Source organism: Cynocephalus volans, chromosome 8, assembly GCF_027409185.1.
Source record: "Cynocephalus volans isolate mCynVol1 chromosome 8, mCynVol1.pri, whole genome shotgun sequence".
Taxonomy (NCBI): domain Eukaryota; kingdom Metazoa; phylum Chordata; class Mammalia; order Dermoptera; family Cynocephalidae; genus Cynocephalus; species Cynocephalus volans.
Window position 1 is genome coordinate 126,933,978 of NC_084467.1, and position 15,825 is coordinate 126,949,802.

The following is a 15,825-nucleotide window of genomic DNA, read 5'->3' on the forward strand; positions in this document are numbered from 1 at the left end:
AAAACTAACTTTACATTTTGGTAGAAAAATTAAAATCTGGTTGAATTATCTGAATAAAGAGGTATTCAAGAAAAGTGACAGAAAATGTATGATCTGATAGTTTTTTTATAATTTAAGTTTCATGAGTATGATTTCCTAGTGTGAGAATGAGAGTTAAAATTCAGTCAGGTGCCAAAAGTATATAAAATATGGGGTATACTATTCCACTACGAGTAAAACTTTTTTCTACCCATACCTGTGAAATGTTACAGAGGTAGGTAATAACAATAAATCCTTAAACTATATATACATAAAATGTACTTAACGTAGAAAGTAATGCTCTGCATAAAGGAAAAAATTCCTGCTTACTGAGTTATCATCTTATACCCTCTTGTAAGAAAATCTTAATTTAACCATAACAAAGTTACCTCTAATAAAAGTAGAAATGTGTAACAGGAGTTTCTTCACAAACAATAGCCCTTCGAACTTCAGCCTTCTTATCACCCTATATCACAGCGATATTCTTATTATGAACTTATACACACAAGCCTGAGTTTTTTGTTTTGTTTTTGTTTTTTAATAAAGAGACTATCCACTATATTTGACAAAAGTCCAAACACACAAACCAAAAGTATCCACAAGCATCCATGGCTAACTTTTGACCTTCTCTTGGTAAAACCGATTTTCTAGGGCACTGAGTTAGCACAGAACCTAGCACCAAATGTAATAATACTACCCCCTACACATTTCTTTAAAATCTTTTCCTACCTTCTTTTATCAGTTTACGACTGAATTATACTACAGAACCAGTACATCTCTTAACATTATAAGACTAAAAAAATAGTAGTAATGATATAGATTGTACTGTCATTTTTTAAAAAATAATTTTACTCTAATTTTAAGTATTTTTATATTATAAAACAATAGGTTTTATTTCTATGACTAATATAATGATTAACATGTGTACTACTGTTTACAGGTTCACAATGAAAACACTATGGTTGTTTTCTCAGCTCTTTGGAAGGAAAGAAAAATAGCTTTTCTCTCAGGAAATAGGAGACAATATGTTATTCTATAACAAACTGTAATCATTTACGATATTGAAAATTATGACTTGCAAAAGATTCAATAATGATTACAGAATCCTGCTACAATGAATTCACTACAATGACAAGCAGAGTTATCATAACAGGCAGCTTTGAGATTTAATAGGTATGTATGGCTTCTTGTTATAGATCATAGATCAAAAATGGCAAAAAACCTTGACCAAACAGTATCCGTGTCTTAAAAGTTCTTCTTTTTAAAGTCTCAAAGAGCTATAACACAACTTTTTGAATAGTATTTGGAGGTTCATAATTATAAAAGGAATATTTTTATTGCTAGGAAATTTGAAAATTATAGAATTCCCATAATACCTTTACCTAACCACATTAAATACGGGTATATATCCCACCAGTTTTCATGACTTTCTTAATTCCAATATTAATAGCTAATTTTGAAAAATATTTAAAAATAAGTATTTTTAAATTTAGAGGCTAAGTATGAAACATTAAGATTTTGTATTTGTGCCACAAAAGTTTTCACAAGTTTGTGATAATGTAGCCTCAGGTTTTCAAATGTTACCAAATAAAGCATCTTAGAATGAAATATGCCATGAGGAACACATTCATTTAAATATTTTTATTTATCTTTTTCTAAAACATTAGTTACAACTGGATTAAATAGCATTGCTTTGCTATATGATGCTGATCATTGATCTTCATGTTTCTAAAAAGGTTTACCAGATTTCTTGAGAATCAAATATTTTAGCTTATGGCTGCTAAGATTCTATTTAGCAAGTGTAGTAAATTAATAGGCTAAGACAATGGTGCCAAGAGTTTTAGATTTCAGGAAAGGTTCAAAAGCACATTTTAGGGACCGATATTAAAAATAAATCAACTGCTACCTACTACTACTGTTTTATGAATGGCCATTTGAAGACTAAAAATATAAGAAAGAGAATCTCAAAATAAAGATATACTTTCCCAAGATAAAACATGTTAACAACTTTACATCCTGTTTTCCCACCCTCAATACACAGCTTTTTCCTTTTTTATTTTTTCCTCTTCCATTTCAGTGAAAATCAGTAAAAACTTTATCATATTCCAATGGAACATCATTCTGGAACCCTAGCTTCAGCTGTCTTCTATGCATATTTTGTGAATCCTCAATGAATATACACTATGGCAAAGTCACAGTTTCCTTGTGTCTCAGAATCTGAATTTATAGATATTTAATGATACGGTATGATATAATATAAAGAACATTGGATTAGAAGTCAGGAGACCTGGGTTCTTGTTCTAGCTCTGCTACTAATTGAAGCATGCAGCCTTTTAAAGAAATTTAATTTCTCTCGGTCTCAGATTCTTCATTTGTAAAATGAAACACATCTAAGACTAACTAAAGCTCTAACATTCCATAAATAAAAATCTATGATTAATACCATTACTTTATAAAGCTGTTGAGAGGACTATTCCAAATAATTGAAAAAAACTGGTAGTACGGGAGTTTCTTTTAAAAAGCTAAATAGCAACTCTAAATGAATATCCAGTGTCAAAAATTTTTAATAAATTCAACATATATCAATTAAAATGAACTCCCTCTAATAACTCCCTCCCAATCTTTACTTCCTCTCCTCTGATTCCTCTCCTTTTCTCTATAGCAGGAAATACCTATGAGAATTCAGGGATGTCACAGCTCAATCACAGACATGATATATCTTCAAAAATCTATCAAGACTTTGTGGAACTACTCCAGGTATACAGTTGTTTTTTCTTCATTTTTGAAATACGGTTATACATGCATAATTATATTTCTGTCAACAACGGACCACATATACGACGGAATATACCATATGGACTAGGTGTGTAGTAGGCTATATCATCTAGGTTTGTGTAACAACACTCTAATGCCTGCACAATGATGAAATCACCTAACAAAACATTTCTCAGAACATATTCTTGTTAAGCAATGCATGACTGCACTTTTCACAAGGAGTGCATCCTGGTGTCCTGGCTTTGAGATTTGAGTTTATCCTATAATTAAAGGAAAATATGCTTTGTTTTTTATTTTCTTCTCTTCTCAGCTCCTGTCGTTATCATCTTAAGCACTTAGTTTCCATAAATTCTAAAGTGTCATGAAAGACTTATTGTTTGATTTTACATGGAATGTGCCATCCTTTTTGAAGTCCTACATCATTTTGTTTACTACTTAACCACTGAAACATTATGAAGCCTTAACCAGCCTATTATCAGAGCCTGTTCACTATCAGGAAAACTCTTTGTCACTGGCTTCCGTCACACCTTGTATCTGATTAACACACTATAGGATAACATAGAGCTACATAGATCTGCTTTGTGTTCCAACATAACTGATGGAAAACAGATTTTCCTTTCTCCTTTAATGTGGCAGCCCTCTACTTAAGACTGTAGTATGGTTTATTTAATACAATTTTTCATACTAAATTAAAGCAGGTCAAGAGTAATTTAGCTGTTCATTAAGGTTAAGGTTGTCGCTGCTAAAAAGATGCTTTTTGTATGTTAGAAAAATATTTCTCCTAATGATATGTATATACAGATATACACATAATTCAACACACACATAATAAAGTTGTTGACTTTTATGCACATGTGATCTATTTCTCAACAGAACTGTCCCAAGTGTTGACCTTTAGTCTCAACTAAGCATTTTCTAACCAGACCTCCAAGTACAATTATCTCCTCACACAACCTCTGCTTAAAGCACTGAGGAGACTAACCTGTGCAATATCATTTCAAATATCATGTCAAGTCAGATCAGATGAAATGAAATGATATAACTAAATGAAATTTATTTAAGCTAGAAATCACGATTTTTCTCTTTTGTACTGTGCTTGGGTTCTTTTAAGTCCAACTGTTACAAATTAAAAATAAAGTAACATGCATAAGAAATAGGCAGGCAGTACTCATACACATTCATATACGTATATAAATATGTGGGTGTGTGTATTTAAATTACAACAAACTGGAAAAAAATCCTAAATTTCTGCCTTTTTGTTTACGCAATATAAAAATGAACTACAAAAGAGGGCTAACCAAACTTATCTCATTAAGCCCAATTTGACTGTATGAAATTAAGAAACAAAAATCAAACCTACACTGAAAAGTGAAAATTTATAAAGACTCCAAAACAAGCAAGAACCATTTCTTTTTTTTCAATATAAACTTTATTTCTCAACATAAGCTCCACCAAGTTCAAGACACTTTTGTGAGTGATGATACCAGCCATTTAGCCTATCCCTAAAGAATTGAGGGTCCTGGGAATTTAACCATTCAATGCAGTCATTTTTACAGTATTAACTAAAGGGGTGCCCTTTAAAGACTTTTTAAGATTAGGAAACAAAAAGAAATCAGAAAAAGCCAAATCAGGACTGTAAGGTGGATGCCTAATGATTTCCCATTGAAACTCTCACAAAATTGCTCTTGTTTGATGAAAGGAATGAGCAGGAGCATTGTGGTGGTGGAGAAGGACTCTCTGATGAAGCTTTCCTAGGCCTTTATCTGCTAAAGCTTTGGCTAACTTTCTCAAAACACTCTCATTATAAGCAGATGTTATCATACTTTGACTCCCCAGAAAGTCAACAAGCAAAATACCTTGAGGATCCAAAAAAAAAAAAAAAGAAAAAAGAAAAAAACTGTTGTCATGACCTTTGCTCTTGACCAGTCCACTTTTACTTTGACTGGACCACTTTCACCTCTTGGTAGCCATGGCTTTGACTGTACTTTGTCTTCATGATCATACTAGTAAAGTCATGTTTTATCCTCTGTTACAGTTCTTTGAAGAAATGCTGGCTCTTGATCCCACTTGTTTAAAATGTCCATTGAGAGCTCTGCTCTTGTCTGCAGCTGATCTGGATGCTACAGTTTTGGCACCCATCAAGTGGAAAGTTGGCTCAACTTTAATTTTTTGTCAGAATTATGTAAGCTGAATCCATTGAGATGTCTATGGTTTGGCTATTGTTTCCTCTGTTAATCATCAGTCCTCTTCAATTAGGCACAAACAAGATTAACTTTTACTCACAAATTGATGTGGATGGTCTGCTGCTGCAGGCTTCATTTTCAATATCATCTCATCCCTTCTTAAAATGAGTTACCCATTTGTAAACTGCTGATTTCTTTGGGGCACTGTCCTCATAAACTTTTCATAAAACATCAACAGTTTCACCATTCTTCAACCCAAGCTTCACCATAAATTTGATGTTTGTTCTTGCTTCAATTTTATCATAATTTATGTTGCTCTGACAGAGGATCTTTTCGAACTGATGTCTTACCCTTCTTAGTGCCTCAAACTAGACCCTGTTCAGATATTTTATAACAAGTTAGTACGAACTTATTTAGGTCCAAAAAAGAAAAAATTGAAATCCATGTATAGTTTTTCCAGAATATGCATTTTCCATGAACTTTTTGAAGACTCCTCCTATATAACCTCAAGGAAATAGTTACAGTGGCAAGATTTTCCTGTATAAACTAGCTTATCTATTTGTGTTTTCACCAATACCTACATTACCCTGAAAAATATCTATGACCATTTTCCAATATTAGGATGGTTTGTTCCTTTAAAGGAAGAAAAAATTACACCAGAGCTGCTTAGAGCTATGAAATGAGGGAAATGAAGTTGATTCATTTTTCCTAAGTTTCCTTGACCTTCAAGAAAAGTTTAGGATGAGGTTTCTTCATTCTCCCTGCCTTTTGTTATACTTTCATTTCCGTTCAAATGCCAAAAAAATGGAAATGTTTCTAAATAGTTCCACTCTTGGAAACAGTCTGATTCCTTTTGCTCTGTCTTCTCCTGTATTCAGGTCCATACCTTTGCCTTTGTGACGCTTAAACTCAGCATTGCTTGAGTAACCTTTAATTTGATTTTTTTTTTTTTTTTTTTTTTTGTCCTTCCTCTGAGGAGACCTGGGAAATCATTAGATGCTCACTCTCTGTGCCTGGCAAGTTGGCTCTATCTCCTAAGTCAAAATTGGACTATATGGTTTGACAAATACAAGCATACTTTTCAATACAATGGGAAAGGATATTTACATTGAGATTGTCCTAAATCCTTTTGATGTACCTATCTACGTATATTTTGTTGTCCTTTATTCTGTAGCTGTGACTTACCATCAAATGAAAGCAAAGGAGACTTGGAGACCCTATTTCTGACTAGATATATTATTTAATTCTGTTATGTAATTCTGCTTTTACTCACTACAGCTCTCCACAATCCCCTTGGAAAACACAGTCGCTACATTAGAAGTGTCTAAGGGGTGCAAGAACCATTTCTACCTGCTTTAGAAAGAGAAGATTTTAGAAGTTTCTGTCAATAACTCACTTGAAAATCCCTGTTCTGTGCCCATACCCAACCTGTCTGCCAATTAAAAGTAAATACCATCTACCCATTTTAGCCAATTCCTACCCATTCTCTGCTTTTGAAAGCCTGAGTTCTCTAACCCTAACCCTATAAAACCTTCCCTGTAACGTCTTTTCAAGATGTAAGACACTTTTCAAAGTGTTCTCCCTTGCTCGCAAGATTATTAATAAACCCAATTTTCTGTTTGACATAGGCTTTACTGGTAATCTTTGTGCAGAGCATAACAATTGATGACATAGAGGTTACATTTAAACCTATATTGATTTATCTCATTTTAATAAACCAGCCTTATTAAACATAATTTTGTCTGTCCTGGAATGAAGATAGCACCTTGTTTTCCAAGTATAAAATACTAGAGCTAGGTATTAATTCCAGATTATTAAAATACATACAGTCTGCCCATGATCATAGAGTTACTAAAAACGGAAGAGCTACCATTCAAAATCTCAGTTACACAAAATCTGTGCTTGTACCAAATCATATACTGGCCTGTCACTGGCTAGAAAGACAACAGACATCAGTCTTTTACAGAGAACCTAGTTATATCCCTTTTCCTGTAAACATCCTGTAATACAGAGTGCCATTAGTACAGAACATCTATTGACAGAGCCATGTAGTAGTACTGCTTCTAGAAGGCCAGTTCACATCTTTAGATGATAGTATTGTGGTAGGTATTCTCTAGTGTCTAGGACTGTAAACTTTTATATTCAAGGGACTTTGTGTTGTTGAGTTTTGTATTCCTAGTATCTTCTCAGTGTTTGGCACATAGTATGTCCTTAATAAACATGTATTAAATGTTTGACAACCTAGAAATGTCAGGGGAGGCATTTGTTTACCAACTTAGAGGAATTTTGGGGGTTCTCAAATACTTCACACAAAGTTGAAGAAGTACTGAAGGATAAAAATCTAATTAGGTTTTTAGAAGCTCACTAGTTCAGATGTGTAGGTTCTGTTCTTCCCTTCATGATTCTCAAGGCTTGGAAGAGAAAAGGAAATGGTCAATTGCCTTATAATCCCCTTGGAAGACTAAGTAGCTAGGATCTCTCTCCTTGTCTTTCTGCTCCTGTCTGTACCTACACCGTTCCCTGCCTCCCCAAGCTACCAATAACCTAGTCACATAGGCGACAACTTGCTGATGAGGCCAGAGACTGTATCACATAATACAAATCATGTAATCCTCCTTGATACATTGAGTACTACCAACACACATCGGTTTCAGTTCATGGGTTGAGGGCTTGGACCCAACTACATGAGATAAATCACCACTAGTGTAACATTTGCATTATTTTGGGGACTGCATAAGATATATTTCCCTAAGGCTTGCTAGGCATCCATTTTTCCTAGAATTATTCCACACTATATGTCTTGAGTGGCAAAGAAGTTTGTTTTCTTAAGGATAAATTGCTTTGAGCTACAAATGTTCCCATTCTCTCTATATTTTTTGGATTTTTATTATTATAGAATATAGTCATGCTGAGAATACTAGGAAATGAAAATCTAGAGGTAAAAAGTGTCTTAAGAGATCACCTACTACCATCCCAGGCAGGTCTCTAACAAACTATTTTAAAAGTTTGTTATTTAGCCATTACTAATGCTAACTGAACAGAGACTTCACATTTTCCCTTGGTAGTCCTTTTCTAGTGCTTCATCATCTTTGAACTAACAAGTTTCTGTTGCTTCATATTAAGTCAACTTCCTCTTGTTTTTAGAAAAAGATTTAGGACAAGCAATTGGCACTCTCAGTCATGATCAGTAATACAGCCTGGGCTCAAAGAACCAGAGTGGCAGCTATTTGCCCAGTGGTAATGAGAAGTTGTTTGTGTACTGATACCTTAAAATGGCTCACTCCTCAAATTTCTCCCAAATAAGGATGCTAAGCCAGCTAGAAGTGTAACTTTGGTATGAGATTAACTTACATATTGAGTCCAAATCCAAATAAGTCTCCATAGCTTCAGAACATGGGTATTTTAACAGATAAGGCATTTCCACACTAGAAAAGACAGGTTCTTATTTACTACACTGTGCTAATCAAGGCCTCTCAGTTAATTGTCCTGTTCAGTTAATTGCCCTGACATGAAGTTAAATTCACTCATTTTTCAGGATAACATTCAATATAAACTGTAAACAGTAATATGTCTGGCCAAAATAATACTCCAAATAACTTTCCATGCCATTTACAAAATTAAAATTTAATGAAAATAATATAGATTATTTAATCATCCCAAGGAAGAGAAATTTTAGTCCAGATATTTAATCTATATGTAAGCTCCTCAGCTTGGTTGAGTTTTGGTTTAGCTTAAACAAAAACATATTGAGTGACCATCATGTGGTAGATGCTTCATACATATTTTCTCTAATCCTTACGATAATTCTCTAGTATTCAGAAGTGTCATTGTAAACTGAATCTTCAAAATTCATTTGAGTTACCCAAGATTATTTAGCAGGTAGTAAGAGAGCTAGAATCAGTTGTATTCTAGATGTAATATTCTATTAGGTCAAGTTGCCACATCATGGAGGTCAAAGATCAAATCTAAGACCAGAAGCCTTATTCAAGTGAGAGAGGAGAAAAAAGGTTTTGGGAAGAAGCGGCTATCCAACTATCTACTAAAATTCCATACCATCTTGCTAAAACTGGCATCTAGCTAAAGCTGAACCAGACTAAAGTTTTTCAGACTAAAATTTTCCAAAGTGTAAAATAAAACTATCAGTAATTACTTGGCATCATACTCATATATAATTAGCTGATATATCATCAGTTTCATTTTGCTGATTCCTCTCCTTTGAAGTCCTCATATCAACAAGGTTTTTTATGACAATAAACTAACATGATTTTCTTTATTACTTTACATTTTAAAGCTGAATGGGATTTATAAGTTCCTTCAAGGAGGGTGGGATCAACAAAATAAAATGAAGAACGAAAATTCTCACTGGATTTAGAAAATGAACATCAGGGTTACTTTAGTGAGTATCATTTCAATACAGTAATGGAGGCAGAAGCTACAATCAGCATAGAGTGAAAGGAAGATAGGGGAAATGAGGAAATGAAGGAAGTAAAATGTAGACAATTTTTTCAAACCTTTGGTTCTAGAGAGAAGGAAAGAGCTCGAACAGTATCTAGAAGAGAAGGGAGACACAGGTTGGGTGTGACTCCAGTTTAAGATGAGGGATTTGAGCTCAGAGTTTAGAAATAATTGCCAATAAAAATATTTTTATTTTATAATAAATATATTCATATTTTATATCAAATGTTTTTATATTAAGGCTGAGCTGGCCTTTTGGAACTATCATTAACTTACATTCTAAACCAAACCGATGTAATACGTAAATCTAAAACATATGAGGGGTCTTCAAAAAGCTCGTGGAAAGATTTGTATTAACTCTTAATTCTATTTTCCATGAACTTTTTGAAGTACCCTCCTATTATTATCTTCCATCTACCTTTTCTCAAAAGAAGGTAGACAAAAAGTATGCTAAAGGTAATGCATAACAGACTGACAACTGTCTCCTTTCCTCATTGCTTAAAGTAACATAATCATATATGGAACTTTAAGAAGTTTCTTATTCTTGTATATATACTTTATATACAATGATATAGTGATCTGTCAGAAAATAGTATATGAACTATGAAGTTGTCTTCTAGGAGTATTAAATGTTCTATATTAATAAACCCTGTGACCAGAGGCCTACATGTATGAAATATCTCTAAATCAAGGATTTGATATGTATAATTTCTGTTTTCTGACTTAGAGATCAAAGCAAAAATATCAATGTACCAATTTACTTATAACCAGTAATGAGATACTTCAGTCAAACCCAAAAAGCAGATGATAGCAAATAAGATGAATTTCTGGAATAAAATGTGGGAAATTAATAAGAAATTTCCTGAAGGTGATTGCCCAGTTTCATAATGAAATCACTAGCATAAATGCCAACTTAGTGGATTTCCAATGGAGTTGATGATTGTTTTTTAAAATATCATTCTGATCCGCTTTAAAGGCTTACTTAAGTTAAACTTTTAAAACTACTGAATAGGCTATATTCAAAAAACTTTTAAAAAGGTGAGCCAAAATCCAGTCCAAAAAAGGAAGCATGCAGGTTGTGTGTAGTAGTATATGCCATAGGTGAAAAAAATATTCAAAATAATCTAGTATCTGGCACATCTCTGGTGTAAGGCTCACATCCAGGAAAAAGACTATGGTAGGCAGCATAATTTCTGAAAAAAGTCTTTAGGGTCAATAACTTTCTAACCCAAGACTTAGAGATAATGCCTCTGATCATATCCTTCTAGTCATGTATCCTTTAAAAACCTCCAAAGTCATGAATAAAATTATGATTTTTGTATTTCCCATCATTCCAAAGCAACTTACAAAACAAGTCTATGCACATAACAAAATTTATCAAATAACTGAAAAAATAGTTGATGCAATATTTGATTTATTTAAAAAATTTAATGGGCAGACTGCAAAGTTCATCATATGAGTTTTGATAAAAATTGTCAAACTCCCTGATCCTATACAATAACTTCTCTGAAAAACAAGTGGTTCCAAGATGACGTGTAGATCAGACTTAAACTCTGAATATGTATAAAGCCTCCTTGAGAAAGGAGACTGTACTTTAAAGTTGAAAGCCAAAGAACTTAAGAAAATTTAGTATCATTGTATTTCCTAAAACTTACTAAAACACAAAATTGTGTTTACACTGAATGCATAGTTCAAAATAGGTTAACAATGCCTTTTACCACCCCCCCCAAATGAAATCTATTATACTTGGTGTAGAAAGAATAATCACTTACCGCTATAATATCTAACGTATTATCACAGACCTTCCGAATTTCATTATTTTTATCATGCATCAGGTCTATGAGATATGCTGGCGCCTCTGAATAAAAATGGTTAAAGATACAAACTGCATTTGACATTATGGCTATTCAATCATATTAGAAAATCCTGTATGTCTCTAAAGTTAAATACTAAATTAAAATTTAACTTCAAATTTTAAAATAACATCCTTAATATAAGAAGACCAAAAAACTTTTAATATTTCATTTGTTAAAAATACAGGAATAGTAAGAACATAAGAAAGAGAGAGCTAGATAAAAATGGGTGAGGAATACAGTCAGTATATCTCAGAAAGTATGACCATGTATTTGAAAACATTAAAATCATGAAAATAACTGAAGAGGGAGCTCTAGAGCTATGTAGCTATAAAAGCTTTCTTGATCTCTCCGACCTTTCTAAACGTTCAGAAAAACTAATTTCACACAGAAATGAACAACAGAAAAGAATCACAGTCAAATCCCACATATGATTATTATAAGAAAAAAAGAGAGAAAACATAATAAGACATTTTCAATAAGAGAAAGCTGCAATCTAGTACTTCAAAAGAGAGAATTTTTTAAAAATAGGCTATTTATAAACAAACAACATAAGTCAGAATTAGAAAACCCAGAGAAATAAAAAAATTCAGGAAAGAACCAAAAATAAAAGTAAAAATTATTTTAGATATGTAAAAACTAAATTAAAAATAACACAAGAGTTAAAAAAATAGATAAAATCCTAAGAGAAATAGAAAGCAAAAAGGAAAAAAAAACTATAAAATTAAAAAATAAATGAAAAGAGATAAAAGGATTAAAAAATGACAGATATTAAAGATAGGCAAAAACGATCCAAAATAATAGAAAATTCCAAAATAGAAAACCAAAGCAATACAACAAAACAAATACTAAAAACTATAATTCAAGAGAACTTTCCTGAAATTAAAAAGAAAAAAAAAAAAAAAGACTTAAAACTACAACTCATATGGAATAATCACATTTGTGCACTTGGAAAAATCAACCAAGGATGATATACCAAAAGTCAAATTCTAGTAAACCAACTTGATGCTAAAGAAAAAGAATATTTCTTTGGTCTTCCTGGAAAAAAGACCACGTCACTTACAAGGAAAAAAAAAAATTAAATTGCCATCAGACTTTATTACAGATGACAATAATTAAACGACTACAGATTTCTCATTGGCAGCAGTGGAGATCAGAAGACAGTGGAAAATAACTTCAAATTGCTGAGAGACATAACTGTCAACCTATAATTCTATATTCTGCCAAATTATTATTAAAGAGGACAAACTAGGTATTTTCAGATAAAGATAGATTATATCCTTCATAGATAATATTTACTAAGTACAAAAGAATATACTTCATTATGAAAGAAAACCAACTCAGCAATAGAGGAACAGAATACAAGAAAAGATTGTAAACAAGAAAACTGGTCAACATATTGTAAATTTTAAATAAGCACACGTTTTTAAAAAGCAATAATTGAAATAATGATTAATTTTTGAGATGTTACGAAAATTTTATAAAATGAGGTGAATTTATTATACTACATAGCAAATGACGTAGAAGATGGAAGTGGAGATACCAGACTTACAAACAGGAGAAGGATAGATACAGTCCTTCAGAACTTGGTGAGCATGCATGCAAAAATTTTATCTCACCTCTCCTCAAAAATGAAATGGAATGTGTAAATTATAAATAAGTAGAAGGAAGGGGGAGGATAGAACAAACTCAAATCAATAATGAAATCCCAATGAATCTGAAAGAGGCAGTAAAGAAAGACAAAGTTGTGATCTCCAATACTTTTAACTGATCTGGTTAAAACTATTTAACAACAGAGGCCACAAATTTCTATGGAGAAATTTTAGCACATCTGTACAAGTAAATACCATTCTTTGTAGCACTGATTATAATGCCAAAAAAACTTTACCAACAGTTTCATTACTAGGAAGTGGCAAAGACAAGACTTAACACAGGTCTTCAACTCATTAGTGTTACTTGCTATTTTTTGACAAAAACATGTATTTAAAATATAGGAAAAATACAGAATAATACATCTGCAAACACTCTGAAAAGACTATAAACACTCTAAAAAGACTATAGCAGTGGTGAAGTGATGGGGATAGGGAATTTCTTCAGCTTTTACCTGAAGACCTCAAAATAGTTGGGAAGAGATAGGCATATAAATAGATAATTTAAAGAACTTTTTAAAGGCCAAAATTTTAAAAAATTACTACTTCTGGGAAGAAGGGAGACACAGGATTATAAAGGCTTAACTAAGGTGGCATATAAGCTTATATTTGATAAGCAGGAGATGTCACATAAAAAAAGGGAAAACCGCATTTGAGGCTGATGAGCACACAAAAAGGTAGTAAGTTATAAGGTGGGTCATATATGATAAATGAGAAATTTGGTGTGTTAACACAAACTTGTGTATTGTGAGGTTAAAGGAGTAATATATAACTTTGGAGAAAATAGGTTAAGGTCAGGTTATGAAGAACTGTGTATGCTAAGCAAAAAAAACTTATTCACGTGGGTAATGAAGATTTTATGCAGTGGAGTTCAAAAGCAAATGTCTTCTTTTATAAAACAAACTACCACAATTAAAAAATTTAAAAATAAATATTCAGGTTAAATGCCACTTCTACTGCCGGTCTTTCATGACATCCTCAGACTTGATTATACATATCTTTTTGTGTCTTCTGTGCCCTGTGCACGTCTTCATGACACTGATCACACTGGATTATAATTTTATATTTATTTACTTGTCTATCTGATGAATTAGACTATAAACTCCTTGACGACAAGGATTGACTTTCTTATACATCCAGCACTTAAACCAGTGTCTGTTTAGATGGTCAAAGATTAATAAATGTGTGTAGAATAAATGAATGATTAATTATGTATAGTGAAAGTGATGGCAGACACCACAGTTTTCAGCTTATCTGTGGGTCATACTATTGTTATCCACAATGAATACTGAAGGCAGGACTATTTTGTTTATCAGGGGAGGATGCTGGCAATATTGAATACCATTTTGAATACAATAATAATAAACTACCACTTACTGAGTACCTCTGTGTATTGGGAATATCATAGGTAATTTAAATCTATTAGTACTTATATTAATCCTACAAGGTCTTCTTATTTTTATGTTAACATTATGGTCAATTGATAGATGCAAGATTGTGTGCTAAGGACATTAAGTAATTTTTCCAAGGTCCTGCAGTCAGTAAGCAAGCAAAAGGTAATTTAAAATTAGAGCTATTTGATTATAATGCTCCTTAGGCTATACCACTCTATGCTCCTTTAGGTAGGTGGAAGGCATCCAGGTGGGAGGCAGTTAGCAATAAATGCCTGAGGCTCATGAAGGAGGCTTCAAAGATATTAAATACTTAGCACATAGTTGGCAGCCAAAGTCATGAGAACAGATGTGTCTTCCTAGGTACAGGAAATAAGGTAAGAGTAGAACAGGACCAAGCATAGTCCTAGGAATCTCTGATACTTAAGTTAGTAGAGAAGGAAGTTATGATATGTTGGTTAAGTTTCTTAGGAATCACTACCTGAAAAATTAATAAAATTATTCTTATTATGTTCTACCTATATACTGATTTGGGGCCAACAGCTTCCATGGAAAGTAGCTTGTCTTCTAAATTTATTGCAAAGCTTGGCGTTTTCAACATTATTTCAACATTTGCAAGGAAAAGAAAGATGTATCTTTTCTGAATATGTGAAAAGTCATTATTGTTTGTAAACACTGAAAGGATACGAGTTTCCTTGATTATTACATCTCTTGTGGCTTGGTGGAAAACCATCTGGTAGAAGACATAAATTATCTGACACACAAATTCATCATCTTCTTGTTGAGCTGAAAAGAAACAAAAACTTCAAATAAAAGAATACTATGTTTATATATCAAATTGAAACACATTGAAGGGAAAAATAGAGAATGAGAAAAAGTAAAAGTGACAAGAAGACAGTTTAAAATTGTTTAAATTATTTACAATATATGGATTTATAAGTCTAATTAGTTCCAAGTGATCTCCCTTACTAACTTGCCAAAGTACTACTCTCCCAAACTACTTGGGCTAAAAATCTCACTATTCATTACTCTCGTGGTATATACAGTGTTCCTTAATTTAACCCCAAGGATTTTAATCTTGAAAATTCAAGTATTTCTTAAAAAGAGTATTACATAGCTTCTGCCTTATGATAATCTCATGTCAGAGAACATCAAAACATAGTAACACACTCTGAGCTGGCTCTGTCAGCTTGCTTTATACACATCTCAGCACTCTCAATTATAATTACTATGGGACAGCAATTTCCAGGACACAGGTCATTTTGCTTCAACTTTCTCCAGCTCACCACAGAATCTTCATTCTCACTCTGTCAAACACACAGCCTTTACTTTCACCTCTTAACTACCTCATCTCTCTTTTAATTATTTCTAATCTGAAAACTTCTGGCTGTGAAGAGGGTATACCGAAGTAAATACTCCAATTAGGAGAAGGAATACTTCAAATATGGGGACATTATCTCTAGACTGTCTATTAAAATGCACTACATTAAAGAACTTAGAA

At 32.7% G+C, this 15,825-nt stretch overlaps 1 protein-coding gene across 2 annotated transcripts in view; it reads right to left on the bottom strand.

Moving 5' to 3' along the window:
- Window positions 1-15,825, bottom strand: part of KIFAP3 (kinesin associated protein 3) — a 141,523-nt gene that overhangs the window by 37,201 nt on the left and 88,497 nt on the right. For both annotated transcript variants that reach the window (XM_063104396.1, XM_063104397.1), the window contains exons 16-17: window positions 15,012-15,110; window positions 11,204-11,289 (exon numbers count right to left, since the gene is read on the bottom strand). In XM_063104396.1, coding sequence (XP_062960466.1) covers window positions 11,204-11,289; window positions 15,012-15,110 — 185 coding nt within the window. The remainder of the gene's footprint in view (window positions 1-11,203; window positions 11,290-15,011; window positions 15,111-15,825) is intronic.